Raw genomic sequence first — 14989 nt, forward strand, 5'->3', positions numbered from 1 at the left:
CCTTGCAAGCGAAGCCACAACAGGCATATTGCACTGGTGTCCCTCTAAGTGAAGGCTGCTGGTGAAAGGAGCAAGGGCCACAGCTTCATAGCCTTTAGCTATGATGTTGCTTTCCTCCTACTGAGATTTGGTGCACCGTCGTTCGGCCAAAGTGTAACCTTATCCGCTGGAGCTCAAAAAAACACACAGGTGACTGAATTGTTTTGGAATGAGGAGCTTGGAAGAATCCATCCTGCTGATTCCTTGGCTCAGGAACCAGTCTAACCTCTGTTGTATGGGTGGAAGGAAGAGGTGGCAATTGGTTCACTGCCTTGTGTTTGGTTACAATAAGGCTGAACCCAGTTCTGTGTTTTGATCCCCTTGGCAATCTGTATTTGAATCTGAGTATGTGAGGAAACAAACTCCAGTCCATTTCACAGGCAACCTGCTCTGCTAGTTGTAGAATCATAGGATTGTAGAGTTGGAAGGTACAACAAGGACCATCTAGTCCAGCCCCCTGAAATGTGATACCTCAAGGACTGGCTCTCTCTATGTGAACCTACCTGGACCCTGAGATCATCCTCTGAGGCCCTACAAGTGGTCCAGGGGGTCTCAACATGAGAACGGGCCTTTTCTGTAGTGGCTCCCCATTTGTGGAATGCTCTCCCTAGGGAGGTTTGCCTGCTGCCTTCATTATGTACCTGTAGACGCCAGGCAAAAATGTTCTTCTTTAACCAGGCCTTTGGCTGATTATACCCTTTTAAATGTGTTTGTGGGAAGAGGTGGAGGGAGGAGGGTTTTAGTTGTTGTTGTCGTCTTCTATTTATTATGTGTTTTGTGTTTTTATCTTGTATTTTTATGTTGTAAGCCATCCTGTGATCTACGGATGAAGGGTGGTATACAGATTTAATAAATAAATTAAAATAAACATTTTGCCCAACATGGGCCACAACCCTGAATTTAAGAGTCCCTACTCATGGAGATGTTGTCCCGGTGTTTGTATATTTTCTGAAAGAGTCACTTGTGCTGACATGTTGAGGTGTGTGTGTTTTCCACATATTCTTGTGAAGATTTCTTTTTTATTATCTGAAGTAGGTTTTGTAAAGTGTGTGAGAGCAGATCATTGTTTTGCTGATGCCTAGCAATGGGGTTGTGGCTGTGACCTCTTTTTGACCTCCCTAGAGGAAGAGCATATGCTATAGTTGTCATAGGTGTTGAAGTTGCATTTATATCCCGCCCTTCCTCAAGGTGGTTTACGTGGTTCATTTTCCCCTCTCTATTTTATCCTTACAATAACCCTGTGAGGTGGGATAGACTGTAACTGACCCAAGGTCATCCAGCAAACTTCATAGCCGAGTTGGGATTTGAACCCTGGTCCCCAGCTCTAACCACTGCATCACCTGTAATGGGTCACAAACTCTGGACTGCCGTTCGATGTCTGCCTTGTGGAGTATGATGAATGGAAAGGACTGTGTTACACAAAGGCGGCTGCTGAGGCCTTAGGCCAATTCCATTCTCAACCCCATTTTCACATTAAAAAACACACACCCTATGAGCTGCCTTACTGGAGGAAGAACCTGACTAAGGCAGCTTACAGTAAAATCTATTCCGTACAGTAAAATAGCAAAACAAACTGAACAGAGCCAGCAGCAAAATCGGGTAACCCTGGGAGGGGGTTTGAGGGAGGGGTGTGTTTCTAGACCTGCATACTGAATGCAACAGTCATGCAACTGTTAAACCAACTACAGTTTTCACCAGTATGGAAAACGGACAATGGGCAAAATTTCACCTGTGGAATGAATGTCTGCCTGTTGCACAGAGCCTCTACTAAAGAAAGATTAGCAAGTTTACTATGTATGGGCACTTGATGAGACGGGCTTGTTTTCTGTCTCTTCTTCCTTGCTGTGTGACAACAGGATGGGTGGAGGGTACTGATTTGTCTGATGAGGGTTTGTGGTTTTAGGTTGGCGGGGAGGCTGGCAGGCCAGATAGAATGATCCAGGATTAAAGCCACTTCACAGTATGAGACTGTTGGTTCAGGTACAGAGAGAATATAGCAGCCTTAGCACTGAAGCCTGTAACATTGAGTTCTCCGGTTCATTGGCTCAGCCCCAGGTTCTGTTATTCCTTGCATTCTGGTATTGAAAGTTTTGCTGTAGAGTTCTTGGACCCAGGGAGTAGTTCTTGTGAGTTCAGTCTAGGGATCTGCAGCTGTAAAGGACAACTAATAGAGTACAGTGGTACCTCGGGTTAAGTACTTAATTCGTTCCGGAGGTCTGTTCTTAACCTGAAGCACCACTTTAGCTAATGGGGCCTCCTGCTGCCACTGTGCCGCCAGAGCACGATTTCTGTTCTCATCCTGAAGCAAAGTTCTTAACCCGAGGTACTATTTCTGGGTTAGCGGAGTCTGTAACCTGAAGCGTATGTAAACTGAATCGTATGTAACCCGAGGTACCACTGTATCTGGTATCTTCCCAACAATTTTCAGAACCTGATTTTCCCCTTTTAAAAAGAGAACAAGTTTCTGCCCCCTAGTATTTATGAAAGGCAGTGTGAATACATGGATGGATTCTTCATAAAACCTAGCCAGGGAATATGGCTGTTTCAGACCTTTCCCATCGCCCCAGTCCTTGTTATTTCTTGGGTCAACAAATCTAGTTTCGCTGTTTCCCTTGTTCAGTCTGACATAGGGTTGGTACACTGGTCAGTGGATTGCCTATTTATTTGACCATTGTCATATATGTTTGAATATTCCATGAAGGCAAGAATACCACTGCTTAGGTGGCAGATTTGCATTTTATTTCATTATGTGTTTCACTTCTTGATGAGGACTGCTTACCTCTGTAGTGGTCAAAGGCAAGCCTAGCAACATAGAAAACCGTTTTCCTACCAACCCCCTGCTACAATTGCAGCTATCTCCAAACAGGAATGCAAGTTGTTTTCATTGGCAAAGTTTGTTATTTTAATTGCATTGTAAAACAGAACAAACAGCAATTGTAAGCTGACCCTGGAGTTTTAGGATAAAAAAACTAAGAATAATTTTTCATTGACTTGTTCACATGTATAGAAACCATACTTTGCATTAATTCATTAGCAGCCTAATTTTTGGGGGGTGGGAAGTTCAAAAACACAGAGTCAAAAATCCTTGGTAGTCTACTGCATGTCACTTAGACCTACCAGTAGATCCCAGTTTAGCTTCTGTCTAGTACTGTTCCAGATGTTGTCCACCTGCAACTTCCACCAGACCCAGGCAACATGGCAGTGGTCAGGAATGATGGGAGTTGCAGTCCAGCATTGTTTGGATGGGCATCATGTTTATTCTGGCCTCAGAACTTGGGGTTTAGGTTAAAGATTTTGAGGCTTATTTTTAGCAAAACAAACCAAGGTGAAATCGCTTGGTCTAGAAGATACCATATGTGGGTGTGCAGAACAGGGTTTTGATTCCTGTTGCTTCACAGTGAATTTCCTAAAATACAAAATGTGGAAAGTGAAATCGCATACGAGACTAGTGACTAAAGCATGGTGGGTGAGCTTGTAAAGCCATGCAGAACTCCACAGGTGAGGAAGACAGCTAAATTGTGGAGGGCAGAAAGCTTGGGGTCTAGTTGCCTTTTTCTTCTGCCTTATGAAGTATCCTGTGCGAAAAGGCATACAGCTCCACTCCCACAAAAAGATAGATTCTTCTTAGGCATTCTTTTGTAGGACCAAAGTATCAACAGCTGCCTGAATTTCTACCATGCAGCCTGGCAGTAGGATAGATATTGCAGAGTAATGGCTGGTAGCCTGCAAGCTCTTGCCAAACTGGGAGAGGAATTCTGCCATCGCCCAGTGGCTTACAAACAGGGCACAGCTGCAGTTTGTCATGAAGTATGTGAGGGGGAACCCAAGGGGCTGGTTGTGTTGTTCCCCCCACCTCTTCAGACGTTGGGGAGAGCCGTTTCCCATATGGCTGCTAGCTCCATCCCCAACAGTCAAACAGAAGGGGATTCTGCCTTGGCAGGAGCTGGGAGGGGGAAACGGAAGCCAGATGGTGTCCATGGAAACGAGGCCTGTACTCTGCACAGCCAGGTGGTTCCAGGCAAAGCATGGCTGGGGCTGTTGTTATGCCTCAGCTGTGAGTGAAGAGGAGTGGGGTGATGGGCCCTGTGTGTGTCTGCCTCTTAAAAGTGAGGAATTGGTTGCACTTCTGCAAAAATAATGGGCCTGGCAGACTTAGAAATGGAGCCCCTTTCCTGGCAGCACTGAAGTCTTACCGTATCTGATGCAGCAATGAGAGGCAACTGTCATTAGGAAAACAGGATGTGGTCGCAAAAGCAGCTGAGAGCAGGAACTTCTTGTGGTGCCTTGAACCCGTTTGTGCCTGGCAACTTGGAGGAGACGGGCAAAAGTTTGTTGGCAGCCGGATCTTGTCAGACGCTATTTAAACTAGAGGAGCACTCCAAAGTTTCTTAATCTAGGAACAACTTTACAAAAGCCATTGTACCCTCTCTCCCTAGCTAGACCAGGTCTTTCAGCTCAAATGCCACATTCCCTCAGGGGCAGGCTGCATGCTGGTAGTAGGCAGGAACAGAGGCGGATGTGGGCATCTCCAGAGGCAAAGCTGGGTAGGGCTGTGGATGCGAATTTTCCCTTTGTATGGGACTCCGCGCTAAAGCCGGAGGTTTTTATGCACAGGTATCTCTGGCCATGCTAGTATTACCACAGTGGAGGACAGCTTCCAGTCAGGCAAAACCACTCCAGGCTGATTTAGAGCAGGGGTCCCAAACTGTGACCTTTGAATCACTGGTGGTCTGTGAGCTTCATCCAAGTGGTCTGCAGCATTTCTGTGGATTTGCTGTTGAAGATGGCAATTGGCAAGTTCATCGCGTTAAATACTCCTATTGATTTTTAACAGCTTTTTTATTGCTCCTTTTATTATAATATTGTATTTTATTGCATTGCAATTTGAATTCTATGAAATGCAGTAAAATACAGTGTGTAAGAAATAAAAGAAGCACTAGAAATACAATTGCTACAGCAGGCAGGAAAGTCAGTAAGTGGGCCACCAAGACCCCCGTATCCTGTGTGGGATATAAATAGGGAACCACTGCTGCAGAGTGTGGCCAGTGACATGTGTGGTCTGGGGAGAAACCTGATGAGGGATGGATAAAGAGGCCCAGAAAGCCACATTTGTCCCCCTCTACCGTGGACTGAAATACCCCTACCCTTCCTCTAAGCATACAGATTAGGTCCCCAACTGCACTGTACATTTAAAGCGGGATCATACCACTTTATACAGTCGTGGCTTCCCCCAAGAATCCTGGCAACTGTAGTTAGTTGAGGGTGCTGAGAGTTGTTAAGAGGGCCCTATTCCCCTTACAGAGCTATAGTCCTCAGAGTAGAGGTTTAACAGCCAATCCCTCTTCCCAGGAAACCAAAAGGTTTATTCATTAACTTCTGATTCGATTCTTGAACTGCCTGGGAGCAACTTTTTGAATGGCTCTACAGCTGTGTATGATTTCCTCAGCTGCAGTTTGACCACTTCTGGTTTGCAACTGCGTTTGGGGAGGTGTGTGTCTTACAAAGCTTCGTTCCAGCCAGCCCTGTCGTGTGGAGTGAACTGGATGAAGTTTTTGGGCAGATTGGGAATGTGAAGATGTGTGAATAAATCAGCAATGATGGAGAAGACTTGGAGCATCACCATGTCCCTCCTTTCTAAGGCCCTCAGGGAGAAAATGCGTTATTGTGCGTTGGGAATCTATGCATTTGCTTGACTTACTAATTGGCACTCTATTGAGCCAGGGCTTTCCCACCTATTCTTTTAGTCTAGGTGCCCTCCTGTCTGCCTTTGGGCAGCTGTCTGGGTATGATGCTTTCTTTTAAAATGTAAAATCTTGCCCAGCAAAAATTGCACGGTGATTTTACAGTGATTCACATATGTGCTCAGACACAGCTTGCAGAAGCCCTAGAGTGCAAGGAGTAAGCTGCAGTCATATAGTTACTGGACCATAAATGTGTGTAATTGCTTTTTGCAGTCTGGGGTAGAGGTGGTAGCAGAGAGATTATTTGTAATGGTTCATGAGTTTGTTTTCAGGAAGGAGTTCTCTTTGCAGTCCTCTACTGGCTTGATGGGTTAAAAGACAAATGTGACCCCTGCTTGGGCCAATGCCTTTTTATTATCAGCAGAGGGCAGCACATGGCCAGCTCTTATCTGTGTTGTTCTGTTACACACTTCCCCACATCTTACAGTGCATTTTCGGTGCTGAAAAAGTGTGCATGGAAATACAAGCGTCATGGGGGGTGGTGTGTGTGAGTGAACTGAAAAGCATTGAAAAAGTGTGCATTTTACACAACAGTGTGAATTTTACGCATACGGTGTTCACAAAAATGTGTGCAAATGTGTCCAACAGACCTATGAATGCCAGTGAGGCCTAAACTGGATGGAATTAGCTGCCCTTTACTTTAACTTGGGTTTGGATAGCAAGTTACTAGCCATTCTGCAAGGCAGTGGTTCCTGATTTCCATGGACCACTTGAAATTGGTTGAGGGTCTTGGGTAGACCACTTCAAGATTTTTCTACCTGTTGTAGCAATTGTAATGTGCTGTGCTAGATTCTGTCATGTCACATGTTCATTCCCAGTAATGTTCTTACCCTTGCAATCGTCTGTACTGTAATGCTTTTCTGCTTTTGTTTGAAAAGAACATACATAAAATAAATAAACAAACAAACAAATAAATAAAATAAAATAAAATAAATAAATGTGCTGTGCTGGATGCTGCATGGTTTTTAATTATATTTTTATTGCTCCTTTCATTTCTTATGTATTGTGTTTTACAGCATTTTGAAGAATTCAAATTGTAATACAATAGAACGCAACGTAAAAATAAAAGAAGCAGTAAAAATACAATTTAAAATCTGTCGGAATATTTTATGTGATGGATTTGCTGCCTCCCATCCTCAGCCACAAATCCAGACACAGTGCAGACTACCTGAACGAAGCTCATGGACTTCAGTTTGGGAGCCCCTGTTTTGAATAAATGTCATTCAAAACAAAACACCACATGCCACAAATGAAGAATAGTTACCATGCTGGGGCATGTTGAATTTTTAAAGTTTCAAATTCCAAAAGGGAGGGGTGCTAAAAAATTGTAACAATGACCTGAGGATTCAAAAGCTGTTTTCAGGAACGACTGGGCCCGTGGATGGTTTAATAACAGTTCTCCTGGTAGACTAAAAGCATTTATAACATGCTTTTCTTCACTGCATTAATAACCCACTTTTTCAAGGTGGCACACTTTGTGGTTCTTCTCTCCTCTGCCAGCAAGCTTCAAGGGGCTGCACAGAAATTTCAGCCAGTCTTTTCTCAGCCCTAGTCTTGACACAGTGGACCGCACTGGCTCTGCACTCTAATGTGCGTAATAGTTTGTGATTCCCCACCCTTTGCTGCAGGCTTGGGAGGGGATCTTTCTGCTATCCCACCCCGCACAGATCATGCCAGCTAGTGTTTACATCCGTCAAGCTGTAGTTTCCTCCTTGCCTCCAGAGCATGAGGGGGTTAACGGCCCTCCGGAGGCTGAGGGATCAGCAAAGGAACAGGGCGTTGCTGGTTATCTCAGTTACGCCAGGCCAGGACTGTAATGACGCCTGTCCTCCAAGGCAAGGGCCGCCCATTGGCTGGGACAAGACTTGACTCATTCCAGGAAGCCGCAGCCAGACAGCAAGTCAGACTCAGGTGTCTACCCAGCAGAACAGCACGTAACTGTGGAACGGACAGAGAGAGTGGTCTGCAACATCTCTCTGCTGCTGGCAGCATGGTGCTCAGGATGGAGAACGGTGAGAGCGGCGCAGGGTGGGGAACTCCCGGGACCCCTCTTTGGGTGGTTGGTTGGGTGAGTTGTGTTTAGTGGTGGCGACCGCTAAAGGCTTCATTTGTGGGGAGCCATGGTCAAGTTGGATGTGGTACAGAAGTACGCACCTTCCTCTTTCATTAAACCTTTTAAAACCGAGGTCTTTCCCAACCTGCATCTGTATTGGAATTGTTTTAAAATAAGTTTTTGTTGCTTTATCTCTCATCGTGTTCTCCTCTGGGAGTGAGTCCGGAATATAACTTTAATAAATATATAAACATGGGGTGAGTTCTTCAGAACGTGGCCTTCCATGTTGCAGTGATAACTGACTAGTGTTCTGATCAGTGCTGTTTTTCTAGAAAAAGGGGTGCCGGAACTCACCAGGAACACCTCCCTCGTTCTCTTGGAATGGCTATGGCCCCCACCTGAGAGGTGCTGGAACTGAGTTCTGGCGAGTTCAGCTGAAAAAAAGCCCTGGTTCTGATAATACTAGTGAGAGTTGAAGAGTGCTTTGAGCTCCTGGCTCACTAGGAGCACATCCCATGAAGATATGCTGCCCTGGGGGGCGCGGGGGGGGGGGGGAATTGCACTGGAATATGGGACAAGCAGTTACAGTAAGCAATGCCAGGTAGGCTTACTCCTGTAGGGCCACTGCTGTGGCCTAGATATTTGAGGGGTTTTTTTTTTTTTTTGGTGAAGTGCCCTATTCTTGCTCTCAGCCGGGAGAGGCCCAGTCTCGCTGTACTTGAAAAGCAGGAGTTTCTGTTGGCAGCGCCCTGAGTGGCATGCTCCGGCATGCGTCTCTCCCAAAATACCTCTCCTGTGCTTTTCAGTTCCGCTTCAGCCCTTGGGCACCAGGGAGGGTGCTGGGAGAAAAGCACGTGGATTTAATGAGGCAACAGGCTGCTTCCTACGCACTTAGGGCAGGGCTTCTCTACTTTCTCTGGGCACCACCTTGAGAGCAAGAGTGTTTAACATGGCTGTCCCTGAGCCACATGTGGATCCAGGTGTTTGGAGAGAGGGTTGAACATGTTGCCCAGTCATTCTCTCTCTCTCTCTCTCTCTCTCTCTCTCTCTCTCTCACACACACACACACACACACAATAGACCAATCAGATACAGGTGGCCACCATTTTGTGTGTGTCTGATTGATGCACAACAGCTGACACGTGCGCTGCTTTTGGCCCCAGAAGGGGGCGGAATGAGTTTACGCACAACCGCTGATGCGCACAATGACCTGGAACACAACCCACGCACAAATGGGGAGTTCCCCGTATTGTCAAATAATCGTCAAGTGTGTTTTTAAAAGACCTTTAACTTTGAGAATGAAATCCACCAAAGCTTTAAAAATAAACAAGTACAGCCAGGGAATCTCCAGGTGAGACCTGGAGAGACTCTTGTTTTGAACGCTGGAGAAACCCAGTCACTGTAAATACTTCTAAGCTAGGTAGACCAATGGTCCTGCTTGATAGAAGGCATCTTCCTATGTCCTAATGAAGTGGTCAATTGACTATTCAGTTATAATGTTTTCCTGGTCAACTGATGAACCCTTAGAGCAGGCATTTGGCCCTCCAGCTGTTTTGGGACTACAATTCCCATCATCCCTGACCACTGGTCCTGTATGCTAGGGATGATGGGAGTTGTAGTCCCAAAACAGCTGGAGGGCCATGCCTGCCTTAGAGTGACCATGAGCCCTGGGAAATAGTTTCCTTCTAAGCTTGGAGCTCAACATAACTCTGAGCCCATGCAAGTCCAAAGAAGAAATCCTTTCCTAGCGTGGGACTGAGTTTGCTCACTTGTTTTTATTGCAACACTATTAGTGTTCTTCCAACTTAGTCTTGTGGCTTCTCTCCTATCCCAAACTTTCTCTCTTGAGTAATTCAGTCTGGATTTTTTACATCATCAGATAAGGGCTCTTCCAGCAGAGCATGAATTTTTTTTTTAAATGAAATAGAGCTTTTTTGGTTTATCAAAGAGTGGGCCACTTATTTGGTGTGGGTGTGGAGTCTAGAAGTGCAATTTAGAGCCAAATCAATCAGTCTTGGAACAGCAACATGCATTTCCACCTTTGCTGGCCAGCTTGCTTATGGCAAGGGGTCTCTGCCTGCGTTCTGTGCAATGTGGAGCCTCCCTCACTTCTGGCTTAGTCTTTACCTTGACAGCTGCTCTCCATGTAGCATGGCGCTTTAGGACTCCGGTTTCCTCTTGGGGTGCATTTACCTGGCCATGCACACTCTTCCCACGCTGCCTGAAACTGACGAGACCAGTGTGCACTCAATGATGGGTGAAAGGCAGCGGTCCCAAACATTGCGGCAGTGTCTCTTGCATTAACATCAGCAGTGCTTTTGTTGTCTCTGCAGTGAAGAGTGAGCATTGAGGATTTGCCCAATAGCCATTGGGATTTGTGGTTCTACTGAATCAAGGCACTTAGGAATGACTCGTTTTCTACATTTCATTCACCCTTAAAACAACAACCACAATGCAAATTATAGTCCAGTAAGCAAAGGCCTTTTTTTATAATGGGTCTTTTACTGGTCACAGAGTATGTTTCACAATCTGCGGCAAAGATCCTAACTTGCACTTTCTAAGCCCCTAGCCCTTATTAAATGCTGACTTTTTGCTTTCAAGACCCATGTGAGTTTACCTTGGGCATTGGTTTAAGGAACTCTCTGCATCTGATGGCCTCTATAAGTACCTTTTTTCTGTGGTTATGAATCCCATCAGTTCTCTTTGTTGGAGCTTTTACAGTGATGCTGCCAGCAGTGTTTAGTCCTTGGCATTGCAGAAGCTCACCTGAAGCCTACAGATCTGGCACATTTGTTGAGCTGCAAGGTTACTTGTCCATGTGTGAGTTGTGGGGATGTTTAGTGCCACCCACAATGTGAAACATCTGATAACTTTATATGCTGCCGCTGCTTTAGACTTCCCACAGAGGATGTAGTCGTCTTGCCTGAGTATATGGTGTTACTTGCTTGTGGAGCCTTTGAGTGGGATTCATTTAATGAGCCCCATCAGCAGAAGCCCTGCACAATAACTTCTGCTTGGGGCTTTCCTTCCTTTCCTCCCCCCCTGCCCCCATCCCCTGAAATTGGCTCAGGGGAGCAAGAAAACCCCTGGAACAGCACACAGGGGGAGGAGAAGGGGGACTCGTTCCACCTGGCAAGTTAAAATGCTTGCCCAGATGTTACATGAGTGGTATTCAATGCTAGCCCTACTCAGAGTAGACCCATTACACTTAATGGGCATGACTAACATAGGTTTGTTAATTTTAAAGGTTTTACTCTGAGTAGTTGACTTAGTTGAACATAATCCTTTATCTTTGTTAGCAAGGAGCCCAAGTGTAATGTTGGGCAAGTGTGGGCATCATGTCATGAAGCTGGTGCTGAGTAGCGTCTGTGATTACAGGGAGAAGGATATAAATCCCTCTCTGCCATGATAGGATTTCTGTGGGTGGAATCTCACAGTTGCTTACCATGAACCAGTTGCCAAAACCCTTGAAGCCAGGAGGCAAATGTGGCACATGGATTCCCTGTGGTGCCTACTATGGGGTTTTTTTGTGCATAAGGGTGTGTGTGCAACACCCTGTTTCGGTTTTGGAACAAGTTATCCCTCCTCCTCAGAACATGTTGTGTTGCTTTTTGGTGCCAAGCCCATTATCTGCAAGGAGCCACACAGGAATTGTTAGTAAAACACCCTTGCCTTCTGTAGTCACTGTTGCTGCTTCCTTGCGAGCAAATTTACTGTGCAACTTAAAATGGCAGGCTGCAGAACATCCCACTGCATGGATCTGTTCCCACAAGATGTGTGTCATTTGCAGCCTTCATCTTAATGTCTGCTTAAGCCTTGCTAGGAAGTGAACCTCTCTTCAGCTTTCCAGTAACGGTACCCAGAAATGGAGCACTCATTCAAGGAACCTGCCTTGAGGAGAACTTCTGGAGCAAACATACCTGTTGAGTGGTGCACTATAGAAAGGGCTTGTCTCCATGCCTTGTCAGGTGCATTTCTCCCCCCCCCCCTTACAAGCTCTGCTGTTGTAAGGGATAGATACTGAGTTTGGGGGGAAGTCCTTAATGGACTGCCTTGCCTTGCTTCTTGTGGCGAATGCCAGAGGATAACTGGCTCTTGTGGCCTTAAATTAGCTTGTCCAACCTGGTGCCATCCAGAACATTTGGACTAGAACTCCCATCAGCCCCAGCAAACATCTGAGTGGGGGAAGCTGCTGGAAATTTACAGGATAACTTGTGGGGTGCCATCTTATCCTTGCTCCCAGTCTGTGATATGAGTTTAACTGCCTTGGCTCCACTGAGTCTTATGGTGTCAAGGCAATAATTTCTTATGAGGGACCAGAGTAAGAGCAGAGAGAGAGACAAGGGTGTCAAGTCAAGCTTCCACCACTCTGCAGGCACCTGATGATGTAACAGGGAGAGTAATCCTAAGGGTTAAATTTCTTGCGCACACATGCAGGAAACTGATGGTATCTGGAATTTCTCGTAACCTCAGCCACTGCCTTTAGTACACACGAGATCTCCTGGGATTGGACACTTGGCATTCATGAGTCCTGTTCTATAGTTTCACTGCCTTAGGGCAGGAGAGTTCCCTACCCTCACTTGACTTTGTGTGGATGAGGGGAGAGCATGGAATTTCTGTTGCATGTTTGTTTCTTTCCCTTATAAACCCATCAGTGTGTGTGGTGGTTTACAGAGTACAAGAAGACAAGTCCTTTGTCTCAAGGATCCTACAGTAAAAAGAGAGAGAGAGAGGATACAAGAGAAGGGGAGGCAGGAGGTAAACAGGGGAAATAATGTAGAGTTGTACATTTCACTTGCTACAGGTTTAACTGCGGTACACCCACATTAAATATGTTGATTATGACATTCAAGTTGTGATACAATAAAATGCAATATAAGAAATAAAAGAAGCAATAGAAATGCAGTTAAAAATCATACGGCATCTAGCACAGTGCATCACAATTTTTACAACAGGCAGAAAAATCATTGTGGTTCCCTGGGACCCTTGGCAATTTCCATTTGGTTGTTGAGGGTGGAGAGTAGTGCCAGATTACCAAATAGGCAGAGTAGGCACTAGCCTATGGGCCCTGCGACAACAGATCAAAATAATATTGGTTTGATCTTGAAAGAAGATTACTCTTGGGAGGTAATTTGAGAGGGAGCCCCCAATATTTCGACTTCCTAGGGGCCTCCACCGGGTTTCATCTGGCACTGGTAGAGAGAAGTTTGGGAACCACTGGACTGCATCACACTGACTGGTGGTGGCTCTCCAGGATTTCAGATAGGAGTCTTTCCCCAGCCTGCCAGAAGATGCCAAGTCCTTTTATATGCAATGCAGTTGTTCTACCACTGAGCCTTGTCTTTTCCTTTGGTGTGCTGGTAAAAATACTGTATTTTCTGTGATGAGCTGCAGGATACAAATGGCTTGCCATGTGCTGAGTTTAAAGAGGCAGCCACAACACTGCTCTGTGGAATTGGCCACATGTTCCTCTTGCTTGTTCTCCATTGTTGCCTGCTGTTGTGGGCTGCCTTGTGGATCTTGCCACGCATCAGTGGAATGACAAAGTGTCACTGACAAGGACACTGGTTCTTGAAGACGCTGTCATATCTTGTTAGCTAAGTTGTATTTATGTAGCCGTGATTTGGGGAGTGGGATGAATCAAACCTTGTTTTCAAGGTTTGTGGGGAGGGATGCCCTTGTGTATGCAAGGGGGCAGTGGGGAGAGAAGTGCTTGTTATGAAGATGCGGCACCAGGAGGGTCTGTGGTTTTTAAACTTCCCGGATTACGTTGAAGAGATTTCAGATTCCAGTCCAGGGCTTCAGGGGAGAAATCAAAGGAACAAAAAAAACCTTTTAGGGTTCAGAACCTGAATCTGCAACTAGGATTAGGAAAGAGGTTCAAGCAATGCCAGAAGCAGAAGACACAGATACTTGTATGTACCGTAGGTCTGGTGTCACAACAGGATGGAACCGATCTTGGGAACATAATCTGAATGCATTGCATCTTGGGACAGTTTGCTCTTAGGGCATTTAGGAGGAGGAGAGGCCTTTTGAGAAATTGCTCCACTGAGGTACTCCATACCCATTTGCTGGGGAGTAAGACTTACTGAACTTTGCAGTACTTAACTTCTGAACACACTTGCATAAGTCTGTGCTGTTGCTGTGAGCTTAGGATAATGGAGATTTCGCATCTGCTAGGGAAGCTTGTGCTGGGAGAGCCTGAAGGAAGTGCTACCTTAGATGCACCAAACCAGGCCTTAGAAGAGGTGGCATAAAAGTGAGGGATGTGTCAGAAGGACCCCGAGCTCCCAGACTTTGCGTGAAGAAGCTCCTCTAGACGAAGGGTGGGGAAATGGTGACTCTCCAGATGTTGCTGGACTGCAACTCCCTTTGGACCCCTCCAGTCACACATCATTGCTTCTCCACTGCTGCTCCAGGGAGTTTGGTCTGAAATGGAGGAGAAAATGGAAAAGTGGAACAAATCTAATGGGACTGCCAGTGCTGAATTCTAATGGGGCTTTCTCAAAGCGGAACTCCATTACTAGTGAGTCTGTAGGCTTTCTAGCTCACTAAGCTGCAGGAAAGTACTGAATTTGAAAACACATGGGCAAGCATCAAAGTGCATGGAAGTTATTTTCTTGCAATGAGAATCTGAAGAGTTTGGCACAGCATTCTAAATCTTTTGGGGGCATAAACACCACACCTGAAAGCTCCACCCCAAAATCAATTTTCCAGATGCAGTGCTGTCATTCTCTATTTTGAAAAATGTGACTTTCAACCTTACTTTGGTGCTATGTTTCCTAGAATGAACAGAATAGGAATTACTATTTGGCAACTTTTCAAACACAGCAACTCCAGGTCAACATGTTGTTGTTGTTTCCCATCACTAAATATAATGCTATATTCCCCCTGATCTTCTGAATGAATGAGTACATCAGTCAAAGGTATATCAGATTCACAAGAGGCTTCTGAAAAGATTAGCAGAAGCTATGCAAAATCACAAGAAAATAAGCATGTGACTATAGCTAAATATAATGAAGTGGCCATGAATGTGAAATTAAAAAAAAACCCTAAAATGCCACACAGCTGAACCCACATTTACCTGTGATGAGGGGTCTTTCCCCTTAGTTCTCAACCCCCTCTGAAAAGTCCATGCCCTCTCTGAAAATTCACC

The 14989-nt window shown here is 45.5% G+C and overlaps 1 protein-coding gene across 3 annotated transcripts in view; it reads left to right on the forward strand.

Annotated features, from left to right (window-relative positions):
• The window catches only part of CYTH1 (cytohesin 1), a 57507-nt gene that overhangs the window by 15405 nt on the left and 27113 nt on the right, over positions 1-14989 (forward strand). Inside the window, exon 1 of one of the 3 annotated variants that reach the window (XM_082213299.1) lies at positions 4123-4145. The exons of the other annotated variants lie outside the window; for them this stretch is intronic. Within the exon in view, the coding sequence (XP_082069425.1) occupies position 4145 (1 nt within the window). The 5' untranslated portion in view covers positions 4123-4144. Of the gene's footprint in view, positions 1-4122; positions 4146-14989 lie in introns of those variants that run through there. 3 annotated transcript variants of the gene reach the window in all.

Source organism: Podarcis vaucheri (genome assembly GCF_965113315.1).
Source record: "Podarcis vaucheri genome assembly, chromosome: 2".
Lineage (NCBI taxonomy): Eukaryota > Metazoa > Chordata > Lepidosauria > Squamata > Lacertidae > Podarcis > Podarcis vaucheri.